This window comes from Gopherus flavomarginatus, chromosome 1 (genome assembly GCF_025201925.1).
Source record: "Gopherus flavomarginatus isolate rGopFla2 chromosome 1, rGopFla2.mat.asm, whole genome shotgun sequence".
NCBI classification, from domain to species: domain Eukaryota; kingdom Metazoa; phylum Chordata; order Testudines; family Testudinidae; genus Gopherus; species Gopherus flavomarginatus.
This window is the reverse complement of record NC_066617.1, coordinates 41208971-41228460: the sequence shown is the minus strand read 5'-3', so window position 1 is coordinate 41228460 and position 19490 is coordinate 41208971. Positions and strand designations below refer to the sequence as shown.

The 19490-nt window shown below is 41.9% G+C and overlaps 1 protein-coding gene across 1 annotated transcript in view; it reads right to left on the bottom strand.

The window, feature by feature from the left end:
• The window catches only part of MOV10L1 (Mov10 like RISC complex RNA helicase 1), an 88315-nt gene that overhangs the window by 57547 nt on the left and 11278 nt on the right, over positions 1–19490 (bottom strand). The window contains exons 3-10 of the mRNA XM_050936110.1: positions 17819–17978; positions 15769–15881; positions 13676–13866; positions 12141–12266; positions 11311–11555; positions 10511–10703; positions 2533–2727; positions 1241–1355 (exon numbers count right to left, since the gene is read on the bottom strand). Coding sequence (XP_050792067.1) covers positions 1241–1355; positions 2533–2727; positions 10511–10703; positions 11311–11555; positions 12141–12266; positions 13676–13866; positions 15769–15881; positions 17819–17978 — 1338 coding nt within the window. The remainder of the gene's footprint in view (positions 1–1240; positions 1356–2532; positions 2728–10510; positions 10704–11310; positions 11556–12140; positions 12267–13675; positions 13867–15768; positions 15882–17818; positions 17979–19490) is intronic.

The following is a 19490-nucleotide window of genomic DNA, read 5'->3' as shown; positions in this document are numbered from 1 at the left end:
CTGAAGAGTTGTGAAACACTGCATTATCCAGAAAGCAGTATAGTAATAAACTCTCTAGAGTTGCTCCAGTCTACTTCACAAACCCTGTCCTTCTCCTCCGACCTATTCCTGCTAATCCTGTGCCTACTTCCTCTCTGTTCCTTCCCACAATCATACACTGTTCCTTTAAGACACACATTTTCTTGCAGCTCTGGCATCTGAGACGGCCTTTTCCATATGGCACTCTAATATACTGCCCATCCATTTTCAAAAACTCTCACTTGCCTAGGCCTTCTAATTTCTCCGCTGGTTCAGGGCCTGCAATATGCTGACTCCCACTAAAGTCAAGAGAGCATCTACCAGGATCAGACTCTTATTTTGTAACTAGATTTTGTAGACCTACATGATGTCCATAATTAAGGCTACATTTTAGTCACAGGTATTTTTAGTAAAAGTCATGGACAGGTCACTGACAGTAAACAAAAATTCACCTGTGGCCTGTCCATGACTTTTACTATATACCCTTAACTAAAACTTGGGCAGGGGGCCATGGGTGCTCTGGGGAGGCAGTGCAAGGGCAACACAGGTGCTGAGGGAAGGGGGTTGTCAGGCAGGGGCACGTGACCCAGGACCCCTGCTGGTGATAGGGAGGGTTCCAGAGGGGTAGGAGGGGGCGACGCATGGCCCAGAACCCACACTGGTGCTGGGGAGCAAGAAGGAGGGCGGACAGCAGCCCAGGACCCCTGCTGGTACTGTAGGGGGAGGATTGGCGGGGCTGGCAGGCTCCCTACCCGGCTCTGCATGTCCCTGCAGCTCCTAGGAGGAGGGACAACGAGGGGCTCTCCGCGTGCTGCTCCCACCACCAATGCCAGCTCCATAGCTCCACAGACTGGAAACTGCAATCAATGGAAGCTGTGGGGGCGGGAGCTGTGGAGCCCCCTGGCCCTTCTGGCTAGGAGCTGCAGGGACACGCCAGTGGGAGCCAGGGCACCCCCCACCCCGAGGTTAAATGCTGCCCCACACCCCAACCCCCTGCCCATAGCCCTGAGCCCCCTCCCACACACCCAAACTGCTGCTGCAGGCAGCCCTTGAGCCAGCACCAGCCGCTACAGAAGTCACGGAATCCGTAACAGACATTCAGCCTTAACCATTATATATAACACAGCAGCTACACAGGAGTATGTGTGTGTGTGTTCAGGCTGGCATTCATAAAGATGCAAAGACAGAGATTTTATACTTGCACATGTGTGCACACACATACCTCTGCAAGTAGAGGCTGAAAAGTCAGTATGTCCAATTTCCGCTCCACACATTTTCTTAATCTATCTGGTATGGGATAGTGTGGTAGGAAACTTGGAAGATGTCTTCTACAACTTCTAAAATAAGAATTCAAAGTTACTTCACAACAGTAACCAAGTAGTTCTTACAAACTAAATTTAGCTGGTTAGTGTGGATTTCTTTACTAAAGAGTAAGAACAAAAACTCAAGATTCTGTAGTTACTAAAATAAGCGTAAGTTTTAAAAAAATTAAATCTTCACCATGAAAGACCACAAGTTAGCAAACATCAGCCTCAAGGCTACAAAGACAGCAATACCAAAACACAAGTACAGTAAATGAAACTTGTCAGATTAGGTTCAAACAAAAACCAGGAAAAGAACTTTGCTTCACTGGGGTGAGGTATGGGGAAGAGAATGTTGTTATAGAAGCATATTTTACTACCAAACGTTCTGACCAACTTTTTCCTCCCTAATGAAGGTGTTGTGGTGAACAATTTAATGCTAGTTACAGATTTAGAGTATCTGTTAAGTATATTTTGTCTAGATAAGTAAATTTAAACGAAGACCGTTCCGTTTTTCATCCAAGATTTTTCTAGTTTATATTATCAAGTCCCAGTTACATCAAATGACTTGATCAATATCTCACATATCAGTAATTCAGTCAAGGGACTTCCTGGGTTTCTATCTCGCTGTCTAAAACACAATTAGATTGCACCACTCCCACTAGTGGGGGCGCTCTGGCAACACCTTTAATTCTAATTAGCCTCTAGCTCATTCATAAGTGTATAACATGCAGCAACAGGACTGTTTGTGAATCATAAGAAAAATATCTACACAGAAGTTAATAGTTTTTCCCTATTTAGCAAACTATTTCAGCAATAGAACTTTGAAGAACCCCCCCCCCCATCTTTGTTTGTTTTTCCAGTTTACTGAATGAATAGTACACCTCTACCTCAATATAACACTGTCCTCAGGAGCCAAACTTACTGTGTTATAGGTGAAACCGCGTTATATTGAACTTGCTTTGATCCACCGGAGTGCGCAGCCCCGCCCTCCCAGAGCTCTGCTTTACCATGTTATATCCAAACTCGTGTTATATTGGGTCACATTATATCGAGGTAGAGGTGTAGTTACAACAGGCGATAAGCTAGTTCAGTACGATAAACTGCCCTGGAACTAAAGTTGCACATTTACTTCAATATGCATTATATAAAAGGTATGCCTTTCCATATCCTTCATATTAGACACAGCTGAATGTGGATTATTTGATAGTACCTTTTGTGTTCTGTTACAGTCACTGTAGTCTTCACGTGCTGTAACTCCGAAATAACTTTATGCTTTCTTAGTGAAAATGGTTCAGTGGCTGCTATGAGAGATTCCTCTTCATTTATTACAGTTACTTCAATGTAACGTCCAATAATAAAATCAGAAAAACAAAGCAGTAGAAGTTCTTTGCAGAGGCCAGGGTTTCTTTAAGTAAACAAGCAAAAATTAGTTAGGTTTTTCAAAACCACAGATTTTACTTATCAGTTCAGCGATCACAATATTGTTGAAAGAGACTGATTAGATTTTGAGGGACCTCCCTAAAAATCAAGTAATGGCTGATTTAGAAGAATTCTTCATATTCACAAAATTTGAAAGAGTTTTAGTTGAGTCCAGCTACCATTTCCTAAAGGAAAGTTTAAAACAAGCCAAGCACTAAAAAAATCCATATATTAACAAGCCTGAACTTGAAAAAAAGTTTAAAGGGCAACTGTGCTTTAGAAGAGAAATATCAGTCTGAAAATTGTGTACCTACTATAATCACAAGTACCACCCCTGTGGTTACTAAAACTGAATGGAGTTAGCCAAAAGTATATCCTGTGTACTGTCACTCCACTGCTGAAAGGCCTCATCCAGGATGCATTTCATTACACAGCAGCAAAAAAACTCTGCTCTACTGAAGGTCTGTGTTCCTCTGCATGGACCTCCAGCAGCTGACAGAGCTAGTGAGGAAGCCTGACCCCTCAAAGACATGCATTTCCTGTCAGCAGAGGAAGTGGCAACAAGGGGAGTGCAAATTCCTGCAAAGTAGAGTTTGAAGAGTTTATGCTCCAGATTATCAGAGCTCTTATCCCACACAACCCATTCATTTAATTCCTTTCCAGGTTCTGTCCCAGCATTGGGCCCAGTATCAAATTTTCTCCTCATCTCTCCAACACATACAACTTAGTTCTGATTCTCTACCCCAACCCTCCCACCCCAGCTGTCAGACTCTTAACTAGCTCTCCCACTGAAACTTAATGTTTGTAAGTCCCAGATCAACAAAGGTGTGTAGGATCCTTACTTTCACTGAAATTAGGAGCCTAAATACCTTTGAGGATCTGGGCTTACGTGCCTATAAAGGTGATCAGCCTTATACAAAACAACTACCAAGTGATCTCCAAGCCCTTCACTTATCCCACACCTGTTGCCTCCCTAAAGGTTCAGCATCCTTACTGTTCTCTCTCAAGAAGATATGTACAGAGTTATCCAATCCACATATAGTAGGGTCCCAGGCTCTGGTCACACTTTCCACGATAGTTCAGCAATGGAAGGGGAGCACACAGAAAATCTGTATTTCTTCTCCTTCAGAGGTGGGTTTCACAAACAGATCCTACTCTAAAAGAAGGTTTTTCTCCAATTTCTATTAGGGCTACTCTATCTAAAACAGCTCTCATAAAAACTGGAAATTAAGTTGCTGCATCATTGTTTTACTGACAGTGCAGCAATAGAGATGGAAAAATAGCAGTTTTATCCTATGTTTTAAATTAGAATCACACAAGTGTGATGCACATTTATAACATGGTTTCACAAAAATAAAAAATATTTTGCATGGCATGTGCCTCTGTTATTAAATGGAAGAGTTTTCTTTAATCAGCTAATGTCATTCTTCTTGTGAAGCAGAACCTGTGTGCTCTATGCTGTTAAATTACAGAAATCCAATATGTAGGCAACCAAAAAAAGGTTAAGTTTCCAGAACAGCTCAATTTTGAGTATCCCAGTACAGAGCATTTATAAAGCTCAGGACTTAAAGACTATCCATACAAATATGCACTTTGGGTATTTTTTGCTCAAAATAAGACCATGTCTTATTAGTGTTATTAAAACAACTACACATTCTGCTTTATTTCTCAGTTTACTTCTTTACCCTCAAACAGAAAAAACTGTTACTAACCTTTCTGTAACTCTTGTTCTTTGAGATGCGTTGTTCATGTCCATTCCCATGTAGGTGTGTGTGTGTCGCGTGCACAGTCACAGGAAGATTTTTCCCTCAGTAGTATCTGTCGGGTCAGTCCCAGCGCCTCCTGGAGTCTCACTTTCATGGTGCTATAGAAGGGCCCGCTATAGAACCCCTTCAGTTCTTTCTTGCCAGCAACTCTGACAGAGGGGTAAGGCGGGTGAGCTTGGGAACGACATCAGCAACACATCTCGAAGAACAATTACGGAAAGATTAGCAATAGTTTTTTCTTCTTTGTGGGCTCTCATGTTCATTCCCATGTAGGGGATTCCCAAGCAGATAGAGGAAGTGGGTTCAGAGTTCAACAACAAGCAGACTGTAGCACTGCTTTGCCAAATCCAGCATCATCTCTGGCCTGCTGCGTGATGGCATAATGGGTTGCAAAGGTGTGGATGAAGATATCTGCTCTACAGATATCCTGGATGCGAACCTGTGCCACAAATGCCAGTGAAGATGCTTGTGCCCTTGTAGAGCGTGCTGTCAGTGCCAGAGAAGGGAACTTTGCTAAGTCACAGCACATGCAAATACACAAGGTAATCCATGAAGAAATTCTTTAGACTGAGACTGGGAGGTCCTTCAGCCTATCAACAACTGCTACAAGAGCTGAGTAGTCTTCCTAAATGATCTGATCCGATCTAGGTAAAGCCAGTGCCTACCTGATCTCTAGCAAGTGATGCCTCTGCTCCTGGCTATTTGCAGGTGGCTTCAGGAAGAACACAGAGAGGAAAACGTCCTGGTTATTGTGGAACTGCAACACCATCTTTGGGAGGAAGGCCAGGTGGGAGCGGAGTGAACCTTGTTCTTGATGAAAACTGCGTAGGGTGGTTCTGAAGTGAGGGCCCTGATTTCTGAGACCTTCCTGGCTGATATGATGGCTACGAGGAAGGCCACCTTCCATGATAAGTAGAGTAAAGATCAAGTTGTCAAAGGCTCGAATGGTGCCCATATCAGTCTTGAGGAAGACCAAGTTAAGATCCCAAGGGGAGATCATCTATTTTACCTGTGGGTAGAGTCTGTCTAGTCCTTTAAGAAAACAGCTATAGAGCACGATAGCGAAGATGGACCTGCCACTCACCCAGGGTGGAAGACCAAGATAGATGCCAGATGTACCCTAATCACAGACACAGACCGTCCTTGCTGTTTTAGATGTAACGAAGAGTCCAGGATACACAGTATTGTAGTTTGAGTGGGCAAGATCCCACTCTGTCCAGCCCAGATAGAGAACCTTTCCCATTTCACCAGATAGCCATCCATCAGGGCCACCTTTCTGCTCCCTAACAGGACCTTCAGAACCTGCCCCAAGCATACTAACTCCGAAGAGGTCAGCCATGGAGCTTCCAAGCTGTCAGGTGGAGGGATTCAAGATCCAGATGAAGGAGATGTCCGTGATCCTGGGAGATCAAGTCTGGAAACAGTGGTAGGGTGATCGGTTCTTTGATTGAGAACTGCAGGAGGACGGTGAACCGATGCTGGTGTGGCCATGCCAGCGTTACCAGGATCAGGCTCGCTTTGTCCCCTTTGACCTTCAGTAGAAACTTGTCCATGAGCGGAATAGGTGGGAATGCACAGAGAAGATGGTTCTTCCAGGGAAGAAGGAACACATCTGTGAGTGAGCCTGGACTGTGATTCTGGAAAGAGCTGCAGACACTTCCCATTGTATCTTATCGCAAACAGGTCTATATGGGGAGTTCCCCACTTGGAAAATATTCCCTATGACATCTGGGCAAATCGACCCCTCGTGATTGGAGAAGGATCTGCAGAGATGATCCGTTAACTTGTTCTGAGCTCCCAGAAGGTAAGAAGCCTCGAGGTGTATTGAGTGGGTTATGCAGAACTCCTATAAGTGGAGAGCTTCCTGGCATAGGGTGGAGCTCGCTCTTCTCACCTATCTGGTTTATATAGCATATTGCTATCACGTTATCTGTAAGCACTGACACACATCTGCCCTCTGGACGGGGCCGGAATGTTTGACAAGCAAGATGCACTGCTCGGAATTCTCTCCTGGGACCAGAGACCTTGAGTTCTGTGGTCTCCCAGGTGAGGTCCCCATTCCAACTTGGAATCAATGATGGCTGCAGTCTCCTGAATGGAATGCCTGCGCAAACCACCCCTGGATCCAGCCCCCATAAGAGGGAGTCGATCACCGGAGGAAAAGTGTGAAAATTTTGTCCAGGAGGTTGCAGCCTGGCCAGTAAACTGTCGCTTGGCAGGCCTGCAGTGGTCTGAGTTGCAGCCTTTTGTGCTTTACCACACATGTGCACGATGCCACGTGCCCCAGGAGCTTCAGGCAGGTACAGAGCTTCAGAGGTGGTGAGATGTTTTCTGAGATGGTCTATGATAGAAGTCAGCACCTGGAATCTGGCTTCTGGAAAGAGGCCTTGACCTGGACTGAGTCGAGAACCACTCCTATAAACTCTATCCTTTGGGTGGGGGTATTCAGCAACAGGCCTACCATCTGGAAGGCTGAGAGTATTAACTGGATGTGCTTTCTCACCTGAGCTCTGGACTGGTTTCTGACTAGACAGTTGTTGAGGTAAGGATAAACCTGTATTCATTGTTTTTTTCAGGAAGGCCGCAACTACTGCCAGGCACTTTGTGAAGACCCAAGGGACCTCTGAAAGGTTGAATGGCAATACTGTGAACTGGTAGTGCACCTGTCCCACCATGGACAGCAGTAATCGTCTGTAGCCCGGGACTTTAGAGATGTGAAAATATGCCTCCTTCAAGTCGAGGGCAGCATACCAGTCTCCTGGATCCAGAGAGGGGATAATGGAGGCCAGGGAGACCATATGGAACTTCAGCTTCTTCATGAATTTGTTGAGGTTTTCCAAGTCTAGAATAGGTCTGAGACTGTCCTTGGCCTTGGGGATTAGGAAATATAAGGACTAAAATCCCCGGCCCCTTAACTCCAGAGGAACTTCTTCTACTGTTCCCAGTTGCAGAAGTGTTCACAGCTCTCAGAGTAGGAGTTGCTCGTGATAAGGATCCCTGAAGAGGGACAGGGAGAAAGGGTGGGAAGAAGGGGAATAACTCAATTCTAGAGTGTAACCCAGTCCTATCATGTGTAGCACGCAACGATCTGCCTGGTGGGCTCAGATCCCTGGGTCGAGGAAGACTGGGGAGGAGGTCTGCTCTTGTAATTCCTGTCCCTCCTTCTACCATAGTCCTGTCTTAGTTGTGACTCCTAGAACTAAGATAATGATTGAGGCTTGAAAATGTTTTATTGGTGGGACCAGCGTGTGCAGACCCAAAGATTTCAGCAAGACCCTGAAGTCTTTCAAGCTGTGCAGTTTAACGTCTGTTTGCTTGAAAAACAGCACTATGCCTTTGAAAGGCAAGTGTTGAATGGTTTGCTGCACGTCATGAGGGAGGCCTGCAGTTGGGAGGATCTCTGCATCACCACCATCGATGCCATGGTCCTTGCAGCTGAGTTGGCTGCGTCCAGAGCTGCCTGCAAGGACGTCTTTGCCACGGCCCTGCCCTCCTCAACTAAGGTTGAGAATTCTGCTCTGGACTCTTGGGGTAAATAGTTCTTTGAATTTTGTCATTGCTCCCCAGTTGTTAAAAGCATAACAACTATGGAGCACCTGTTGATTAGCAGTGAGAAGCTGGAGCCTTCGTGGCATAGATCTTCCTGCCAAAGAGGCCTAGCTTCTCGGCGTTCTTAACCTTTGGGGTAGGATCCATCTGCTTCTGTCTCTCACGCTCATCTGCTGCCGAGACTACTAGGGATCCCAGAGGGGGATGTGTGTAGTGATATTCAAACCCCTTTGGTGGGGCAAACTATTTTCTCTCCAGCCATAGTTTGTAGAGAGGCTGGAGTTTGCTGTTCCGTGACAGGGCTATCCTTGACAGCTCTGATGGTGTCAAAACTTCCACCAGGGTGTGAGAGGTCTCAGAGTTCTTGCAACTGAAACTCCAGGTTTTGAGCGACCCTCTTTAGCAGTTCCTGATGCACCTTGGGTCGTCTTGTGTGGGTGTCAAGGTTCCTGCAACTGCCTTGTCTGGTGAGAAAGAAGAGGATCCTAAGATCGGTATTGGCTCTTGTTCCTGTCCATCCAGTCCTGATGAGGCCCATGGTTCTGGTCCCTGGAGAATGGCACCGAGCTTGGCGCCTTGGTCCTGTGCCTGGACTGTTAGAGGTGGTAGTGGTAGCGGAGCTCAACCCTCCAAAGCCACCAAATATGACCTCCTTGACTGAGGACCCTGAGCCTGATGAAATGTCCAAGGAGTCCAAAAGAGCCACTGAACCAGTACCTCTCATTGTACTGGCCAGCCCAGGCGTGGGAATCCCTGGCTCATCTCGTCCATCCAGTACTGTTAGTGTAATCCGTGCCAGCTCTTTCTTGAGACATAGGACTCAGGATCCAAGTCAGATGCCGAGGATTCACTCCTCAGACACTACAGGGGGTGCGATGCCAGATGATGAGAAATACCAGGATGAGGATGCTTCATCATCACCGGCTTCCCTTTCGACCAGAGGTTCTCAAACTAGAGGTCGGGACCCCTCAAGTGATCACGAGCTGTCAGCCTCCACCACAAACAGTGCTTTACCTCCAAACATTTATAATATAAAAAAAAAGTGTTTTTAATTTTAAAGGGGGAGGGGTCGTACTCAGAGACTTGCTGTGTGAAAGGGGTCACCAGTACAAAAGTTTGAGAACCACTGCTTTTGACGGTACTTGCCTCAGTGTCGCAATTACTCGTCTCTGGTGCCGGCTCACATCTAAGTGGTGATGGTGGCACCAAGGGGGACATCAGACTCGTGCTGCCCAGATTGCCTCTAGTGGGGACAGGAGTGCCATTCCCGTGTTCCTATAGCACCAGACTTGACTGTTCCCTTTCTGGAGCAGGAGTCAATGGTGCTACAGCAATGCTTGTTGAGCCCAAGTGACCCTGTATGGGTGTCACTCAGCTGGAGTCTTTATGGCCGGTGGGCTTTGGGGTAGGGGAGTACATCTATCAGTTTTCTGCTTCTTCTTGCATGGGAGCAGGGAGTGGGAGCGGTGCCTGTGCACTCTCCTGTACTAACCTCCTCTATACCAGCAAACTGTGGCAGTGCCTGGAGTCATGCCATGCCAACAAGGAATCTCGCCTCAGTGCTGGGGAGGCCGGGCTGCAGTGCCTGCCCCTCATGGAAGCCAGCGTGCACATTGTGGTGGCAGGGATGCTCGGTGCCGAGTCGAAGTGACCTGGCTCCAAGAAGGATGAAGAACCATGTCCATTAAGAGGAATTTTAGCCTCTACTCCCTTTCCATGAGTCTGGGGCTTAAAATCTCTACAGATCCTGCACCAATCACGCACATGAGATTCACCCAAAAACCTGAGACAACTAGAGCTGGGGTCACTGAGAGGCACAGGTTTATGGCAAGCTCACATGGCTTACACCTTGGAAACCAAGGCATGCCAGGGGGTGCCTGGGTGGGAAAGAACCCGGTTAAGTGGAGTCCTTCACTACGCTAACAACTATTACTAACTGTAACACTAACTACTAAACTTTTCTATAATCATTTACAGGAAAAAGTACAAGCAGCACAAGAAAAGTCGACTGGGGAGTACCTGCAGAGCAAGAATGAGCAGTTCCAACAACCATCACAGGCAGAAAGAAGGAACCGAGGGGGCAATAGGTCAGTAGGCCCCTATATACAGCACATTGAGGATGCGACTCGAAGGGGTGCTGGAGCCGACCTGACAGATACCACTGAGGGAAAAATCTTCTGGCGACTGTGCACATGATATGCACACACCTACATGGGAATGGATATGAGCAAGCACTCGAAGAACTAGATGTTTAAAAGGCAGACTGACCTAAAAATTAAAGTATTATGTTGCTGCCTTGTAAGTTCAAAAAGGATTGGACCAATTCTGCTTTCACATATACACACGCACTTCCCATTGCAGTCAATTGGAGCTGTGCCTGCAAATCTGAGGGTAATATCTCATCCTGAAGCTTCCTTCAGCAGAGCAGCAGAAAACGAACAAAAACACACATACACTGCAGTGCATATGATCACAATGGAAGTCTTTCCATCAGGTGGTATGAAGATTTCCCCACTAGCTTCTGTCTCAACTGTTGGCTGTTCTTCCACATTTCGTCCATTTTCTCCACTGCACAGATTTTCATTTTCTCTGCTACCAAGATCTTCATTCTCTCTTGCTAAATCTGGATCCTTAGGATTAATTCCATCTATAGTAAACAGACAGATCACAGTAAGCTTTAATTACTGTATGACAGAGGTTTACAAAATCATGAATGGTGTGGAGAAAGTGAAAGTGTTATTTACCCCTTCACAAGCACAAGAACCAAGGGCCACTCAATGAAATAATAGACAGCAACTTTAAAAAAAAAAAGGCAGTACTTTTTCACACAATGCACAGTTAACCCATTCAACAACTTCCCCTGGCAACAAGTTCAAGTGAAAACTACGTGGATTCAAAAGAGAATTAGATATATTTATGGAGGATAGGTCTACCAATGGCTATTAGCCAAGATGGTAAGGAATGCAACCCGTGCTGGGTGTCCCTAAGTCTCGGCTGCCAGATGCTGGGACTGGACAACAGGGGAGGGATCCTTAATAAACTGCCCTGTTCTATTTCATTCCCTCTGAAGCATCTGGCACCGGCCAGTGTTGGAAGACAGGATATCGGGCTAGATGGACTATTAGTATGACCCAGTATGGCCATTCTTATGTTCTTACTTACTGACAAGTGGGGCATGCAAGGTCCTACTGAAAGAACATACAGGCCTTTAAAGAGTTAGACATCACATATGTGTATGATTCTCTCACACATACCCGGTGGGGTTCCATTATTCGTAACAAATGCATTATTCAATGGCTGGCACATAGGTTCTCTACTGTCATTGAGTGAATTGATGCTCCCTTTTGACAAATTCTTTTGTTTCACAGGAACAGATGATGACAAAAATGCTGTTGGAGTCTTCTGGCCTTTTTCGGGCAACTGAAAGCTGAACTGCTTCTCTTTTTCCCAGCCAGCTAGTCTGCAGCTGATTAAGGAATGTGGTACATTTCCCTTATTCCTAGAAGTAATTAAACAGTTATTCTGTAAATAACATTTCTGAGAAAAAGAAGTTACTTGCAACACAGAATACCCAAATCAAGACAGAATCAAATTCAGTTACACTCTAATATATCCACCCTCACTGAAGTGTGGCATGCATATCAACTCCACTGAGAAGAATTTTCAGAATAACTAAAAGTAAGATAAATATAAATAGACAAAATAAAACGATAAACCAGGGAATTAAGTTATCTGTGAAGTTTTAATATAAGCTAATGTAAGTAGGACCCATGGATTAGGTTCTAGTATATCATAACAGATCGACAGAGGTTATGCAATATTCCTCCGTATTTAGACTAGGAAATAACTGTGAGAACAGAGTCCATAATGTGCCAGCTATTGGTAAAGGTTGACTGTTTAATGGTGACCATTAAGGTGAGCAACATGCACACAACTCAACTTTGATCCTGTCTCTCCCTCTTTAAAATAGGGGATGTTAGATATGTTCAAGGTCTGAAATTTAGAGCGTCAGGAATGGTATAAGAAAAAGAAATAGCACAGTCAAAAGGGAAAGAGTTATAACAGAATAATTTAGAGAGCTTACTCTATCCAAATGACCATGTTTTTACTCTCCCCTAGCTTAAGTGTTCCAAAGTTAGTCATTCTTGACACCTTCAGTCCTCCTTTGTCTCTCATTAAATTTTCATATGACTCATCCAAGTTCATTTCACTAGTGGCAGATAGTCTGTAAAAGTCATAATGACACTGTGTTGAATCAAAGTTACATGGGTAGACTCAGGAAAATATAAAATTAAATATTACATTTAAAGATCCAACAAACTTAAGTATTTTCCTCAGTGTTTGAGTACAGAAGTCCCAAAATGCTTTCTCAGCCATCTACCATGACCCCTAAGCTATCAGATTACATTTACTAAGGGAAGCAATGATTTTAAAAAATATATGTATTTATTACACCCATACAACATCTTGGATGTAGCCTGTAATGGCTTGGAACCAACCTACCCATCCTCAAAGGCCTGGTCCAACTCCCACTAAAAGTATATGGGATGACACCTATTGACTTCACTGGGAGTTAAACCAGGCCCCAAATCAGCAAACAGGGCAATATTTCCATGAGCAATTTCTTATGGCCTATTGCCAGGAGCAGCTTTAGAATTGGGTACAAAGTGAAATTACTGGGTTGGGACAATTCTCATATGTTTCCTTCTTCTGCTGCTGGCTTCATGCGAGTCCCTTTATGTATGTCTAAACATTTTAAAGGTGACTGCTGATGTCAGCCTAAACTTAAATAAACAAAAGGCAACATGCAACCCACACCAAAAATCAAAATTACACCCTCCTGCAGTTTCCCCATCAGTATCAGTGACTGCAACTCTGATCTTTCTGGCTATGTCTAAATTATCAGTAAAAATTAGCTTCCACCCTCAGTATTACTTAGATGTTCAACTCATATTGAGGAAAATTTCTAAGCAGTAATGAAAAATACCTGAAATTACATATTCTGATTGAAATGAATTTTCTGCTGTTATCTAAGGCTACAGAAAAAAAAATCAGTGCAGCTTTTCTATTAAAGTTTGTGTTTTTCAAATTGCACTCAACCCTCATTAGATGTCTCCCACTGCTGTAACAGTGGACAGATATTCATCCCTACCCTTTATGGTACTGGAGAAGATAACCCACAAACACTATTTTTAAAAACAGATAATTAAAGCAGTAGTTTAGTATATGGACTTCAACCAGAAATAAAATAAATGACAATTTTAGAAAACAAAATAAGGAAGAATATAAATGAATTGCATGGTAGTACAGAATATCAAGAATATAAGCAGGAGCTTTAGGGATAGCAAAACAGCTGTACGGTGTTGCTGTCACAAGTGACTGCTAGTAGGATATAGTGCTACAGGAAGCATTTCAAGGTGATGAACACAGTTCTGCAGCATGTCCCTTTAAACCAATTTAAACTGAACCATGGTCGCCAGAATGAACCTCCTACTAGGGCTCAACAAGGGTTTTTTAAAACAGGTTTAAAAAGTTGTGGGAGCATAAATCATGTTAATTTCCTCTCCCTTCTTAAAAAAGAGTTATGTTTAACTTCAAACATGAGAAGGTTCCTGTTACCCATTCTTGTCTGAGGGAGCCATGCAGAGTGCTCTCCAAATGTAACATGACTGGTTACTCTCCACAACCACCACATTGACCAGGTCATGTCTACGAGGTGAATAACCATCAGGAAGTTTCAGATAATCCAGAATGAAAAATATACTGTCATCTACTACGCCAATTCTTCCACAAACACTGGAAATACGAACCTGAAACATTTACACAATTAGTCTTATTGCATGTCACATGCTTAATTGGCTTAGGCAGTAACTTTTAAAACAGTAGTTCTCAAACTTTTGTACTGGTGACCCCATTCACATAGCAAGCCTCTGAGTGTGACACTCTTTTAAATTAAAAACACTTTTTAATATATTTAACACCATTATAAAGTGCTGGATGCAAAGCGGGATTTGGGGTGGAGGCTGACAGCTCACAACCCCTCCCATGTAATAACCTCATAATCCCCGAGGGGTCCCGACTCCCAGTTTTAAAACAATCATCACAGAGTAGTACATGTATCAAATATGTTTATAATTGAAGAAAACTGAATCCCAGGTATTTCACAGAATATCTATAGATTTAGTATGCAATATTTCTATGAAAGAGGGTGAGGCAACAATAACTATAGCGTTTCCTTAAATTTAAAAAGTACCCAAACCCAAGCATAGGTAAAATTACATGTACAGGGTAAAAATCATGCTTTAACTATATGCTATAGTACATTTATGGCCGGCTATTGAGCTTCAAGATACCATAGCCATCAAAAAGAGTTCTCTCACCCTTCCATGGAAGTAATGGAAATTAGAGAACAGTAAAACCTAAAGCTTTTCACCAGTTTGGTAAGCTGACAGTTTTATCTTTCAATTGGATACTCAACTGACTTAGCACCTGTAAAGACTTATTTGTGGATATACCGGATATGCGGTGACTCTAGAAGGAATAGTAACATTTTCACTGACCAAAAAAGACAAGCGTCCTTTTACAAACCAGAGCCCTTGGAAGACTTTTAAAGCAAACATAATAAGCACAGTATTTGAATAATGATATTCATTAGTTTTGGATCAAGTGTAAGCGTAAGTATAGATGTTTGAATCATGAGCAGGTCTTTGTACGAAAGCATGATTTGGGTATTTGTTACCTTCTCAATAAGTGGTTGGTAGCTAAAACCACAAAAGCCAACCAACAACAAAATTTCTCACAACACACTTAAGATCCTCCCTCCCCCCAGCTTTGTTTTAGAAATAATCCCATATCAACTCATGAGCATTAGAAAATTAAGTTCATTCTTTTATCTTTCAGCTGAATACTTGTCCAATACTTAAGCCTCTTTGCTTTCAGTTTAAACCACATTTTTTTAAATAATAATAATAATAAAAAATAATAATAATAATCCTGCATTTTACAAAAAGTATTATTTTTCCCCGATTTTCACCCTACTTTTGTATCATTCAAAAATATAAAAAATAACTTGTTTTACTAGGAAAATACAACACATTGCATGAGATATATGTATTATGATAATACATTAGTCTATGTTTATATGCAAAGCTGCCTGTTGAAGTAAGGCTATGTATTAGTCTGGAACATACACACAACAAACAAACAGGCACCCACGCAAGCTTTGAAGTGCATGTACATCTGAACATATTGTTAAATCTCACGCCTACCATGTACACATTTCAAGCTGTTAGCAGATAATGGTTTCAACATTAATGTTTTATTTAGGGATTAGAGATATATTGTTTTTTTTAAACTCAAAGGCAGCATTGTGTTTTGAGTTCTGTTTTAGTTCTGCAGCAAACCACACTCAATTCTGATCAAAGCATTAATCTACAGAATACTTTTTTCCCCGTCCTTATGTCCACCAAAATAAACCCCAATATTTACCTAGAAAAATTAATAGTTTTTTGCTCTGATTTTCAATGTTTTTTGTTGTTGTAGTAATAAACACCGATAAATTCCCGGGGAAAATTAAATACAATAAAAACTGAAAACAAAGGGCACTATCAATACTATAGTAGACCTACTAAGATAAGCAGCCATTTTTCCTCCCACAGTATAGCATGAATATTCCTCTGCCAAATGCCAAGAGCAATATGCAAAATACATACTTTGTCCACTCGCTTATATCTCAGTGGCTTTACAGAAACTGCTTCACTGCTCCATGTTGTTGGGTTAATAAAATATTCGGCTTGCACCCAGTCACCTTTACAAGGTTCAAAGCCTACAAAAAACAAACAAACAGTGACATTTTTGCAAGTTAAGTTGTCATAAAAAGACAAGTGTGTAAGTTTGTGGAAGCATGTAGTGTTTTTGCTATAAGAGGGGATTTTGATTTGACATAATTTAAGGAACTTTAAAGTTACCTGCTAAAATGTATTAAAAGTATACTTATTACAGCACTATATATTGAGTGCTACATGTAACAGGAGATACAGAGAACTTCAGCACTTAATTTTAACTTTGTTTTATTTTTTGTGTCCACCAAAAATCAGGCCCATAAGCTCCCATCCTGTTGCCTGATGGACTGTTGCAACAGGCTGAGACTTCACTGGAATGCACCAACTTTTTGACAGGGGAGGGAGGAATTTAATTCATGAACTACACTTGCTAGGGATAAACCTTTGTCTCTAATACTTAACACAAATTAAGGAGTACCATTCTAAAGACACAAATGTTGGCCTTAAACTGGCAACAAGTTCTGCACAGGAAGCCACCCACATCTGTGCAGAACCCCACACAAGTCAGAACAGGTACATGGAGGCACCAAGTATCTCCACAGGTGGCTTTGGATAGCCCACCCCACTTTGTGGAAGAACATTCACTGTTCAAGCTGTTATGTCAGCCAGTAATATGAAGCCTGGGCAGAGCTGGCCACACAGAGGATTTTAAACCTTTTTTTTTTTTTTTTCCTTTTTTAAAAAGCTACTGAATTTTACCAAGTGTCTGAAATAAGATCTTAAAACAGCTAATTGCAGTAAACAATGAAGATTAATTAAAATGTAATTTAATTTTACAATTTAAAAGCTTTCAGATGCCTAGCAACAATGAAAAGATCTGTGATCAAACTGTGATCCAAAGAAAGTCACATTTGCTAATCACTCATAGGGGAGTTGTTTAGAGGCCAGAGCATCATCAAACTCAGGCTACTGCTACACTAGAGAGCTTGCCACTGTAAGCTCTCTAGTGTAGCTGCTCTAAAACAACAGAGGATCGCTCTCCTGTCAGTTTAATTAATCCAGGCCCTGCACACACACACACCCCTGCAAGCAGCGGTACCAGTGTTGGCAAGAGAAGCTCTCCCACTGACATAAGCATCAGTGTGGACAACATTAAGTCGACATAAATTATGTCATTCAGGAGGGTGGCTATTTTATACCCCAAGTGACATAAATTATGTTGACTTAAGCTGCCGTGTAGCCATAGATTCACATACTTAATACTTTTACTTGTGTTACAGCTTTACTCCCACTCAACCGTAAATTTCAGGAGTCACAGTGATAAAACAAAGATGAACAGACTTTGAACTACAATTTATGTATTGTAAATTTGGCTACATATTAGCCACAAATTAAAAAACAAAATATCCTAATTTTTAGACATACATTATTTAAAAAGTTTAAGTTACAGGAGTGCAAAATAGCACCTGAAAGAGAGATTCTACATTTAATACAATAATTATGAAATCACACAGCTGCATTCCCTCCCTTTTACAGCAAGTTTCAGCCTGTAGCAACATTTTTTTTTGATAAGTGTAAAACCCTGCCTGAAAATAGGGCTTTAAAATGAAATGTGTAGGACACCCTGGACCAGAGTTAGGAGTCAATCCTTTTTATATACCAACATGTTTATTTTCAAAGACACATTAAATGTCACTAATTTCTCTATATTTAAAACGAGAAAGGGTGGGCTATACTTACTGTGAGAAGAAATTACCTCACACAAAGAAAGCCTACTTTCAATGAAAGTGATTTAGAGCTCAGTTTACAACACTCACAAATACGAAAAAAATAGCTCTCTTTATCCCAGTTATTACTTTTACTTTAATACGGATTATCTGCTATTTGAAATATAAATTCCTGTAATGTACACTAGATGCTTAAAACACAAGACTTTTGAGACCATTAAAATGGTTACCAAAAATTTTTTTTCAAGTCATACCTTCACAAACCTGGGCCATGGAGAAAGAAGTTGTCTTATTAATATAGCCACCATCTTCAGTAAGAGATGTAATATTGCCAATTAACATTTTAGTTTTTAATTCAGAAGAGTCGTAAGTAGGACTGCTATAGTTTTCCCATTTGTCTGAGACAGCTTCTACCTAAAGAGTGCAAAAATACAATATTCCCACAGCTGATATTTCTACTTCACAAATGATTAGGTTAGCAGCAAAGTTAAAAATACACTCAAGATGCCCCATGTGACATACCAGATTTCAAGTATTTTAAACTACATTTTATAGCCAACCAAAACCACTATTTATAAGATTATATACCTGTTTCAATTGTCAAAAAACTAATGTCTCCCTGCACCACAGAAGATTAAAAATACTATAAAAACCAAAAGGAATCACTAGCAGCAATAATGATATAAAGGTGATAAGGAACTTCACTGTCACAAACTTTTGTTTCAATTAGTTGCATCAGTGCTGATATTTATTATTACTGTTCATTTATCTATCAACTCTTCAATCTACCTTGCCCATCTCACTTTAAGATCAAGGCAGTATCTTACAGAGTCTCCTGGCAGGTTGAGAGAGAATTTCTTTTCAAACACTTTTACTAATTCTGTGCAAAAAATGACTGAAGCTAGAGCGTTTCCCATTCTGTGAATCAGCAAACTCAAGAATTCTTACCCTTTGTCATCAGTTTATACACTATAAAAATAAATTAAAGGATTTTCAAGTGACAGTTTGTAATTTTAAATCATTGGGGTTTTTTACCCCCATGCTTTTAAAATTTACGCTTTCATTTTATTAAACAGGGAAAACAGCTCTAGGTCGGTGTTTGCAAAATGTCAGCCTGAGAAGGGTCAAGTAAACACAACCAGTTTCCTGATGTGCTAGAAGAAAGGAGCAGATACCATAGGCTCCTTAGCTGCCTGACCCAAGTAATGATTCCTTAATTACTTGGGAAGTTTAAGGCAGAGTTAGGAATTGCTGGCCTGAGAGAAATTCTCCCTACAAGGGCTAAGCAGCAGCAGCAGCAGCTTTAAGAACCATGCCCTTGCTTCCAAAGAGTCACTTGTCACTAGACCAAAGTCTCCATCACACAAGTCACTAATATAATCAGGAGAGTTCCTTCATCCCGCAAGAATTTCCTCCTCTCCTCAAGGAGGCCTCCAGCACTCATAAGCCCTCTTCTCACCTCAAGAGTAATAGTTATTGATGTCACTGTCCAAAAGCCCCTTACACCTTCAAGCAGCAATTGGTGCTAGACTCTCACAATAAACCATGTCTGGGTATATATGAGGAAACTGCATAGTGTAGGAGAAATTGGTCAGGGCAAGCAAAAGGACTAGATGGGGGAAAATATTCAAGCAGGTATTGTGGAAGTAAAGAGATATGGGATTACTATAACGAAAGCAAAATTAAATATATTTTATTATTAAACAGTGGTATAATAAAAACCTCACATATGTAATAAATATCCCATCACATAGTTTTCTTTTAAAATGAATAAAAGGGAATGCAAGTAGACTTTCATCATGTTCAGGGACTGCTGTGTTATCACCAATCTAGGGCACAGGAACTAACAGGATCTGTAAACAAACTTTATTCTTTTACTCAGAAACGAGCACATAAAGGAGGGTTGTAACACTGGAGAAAGCATGA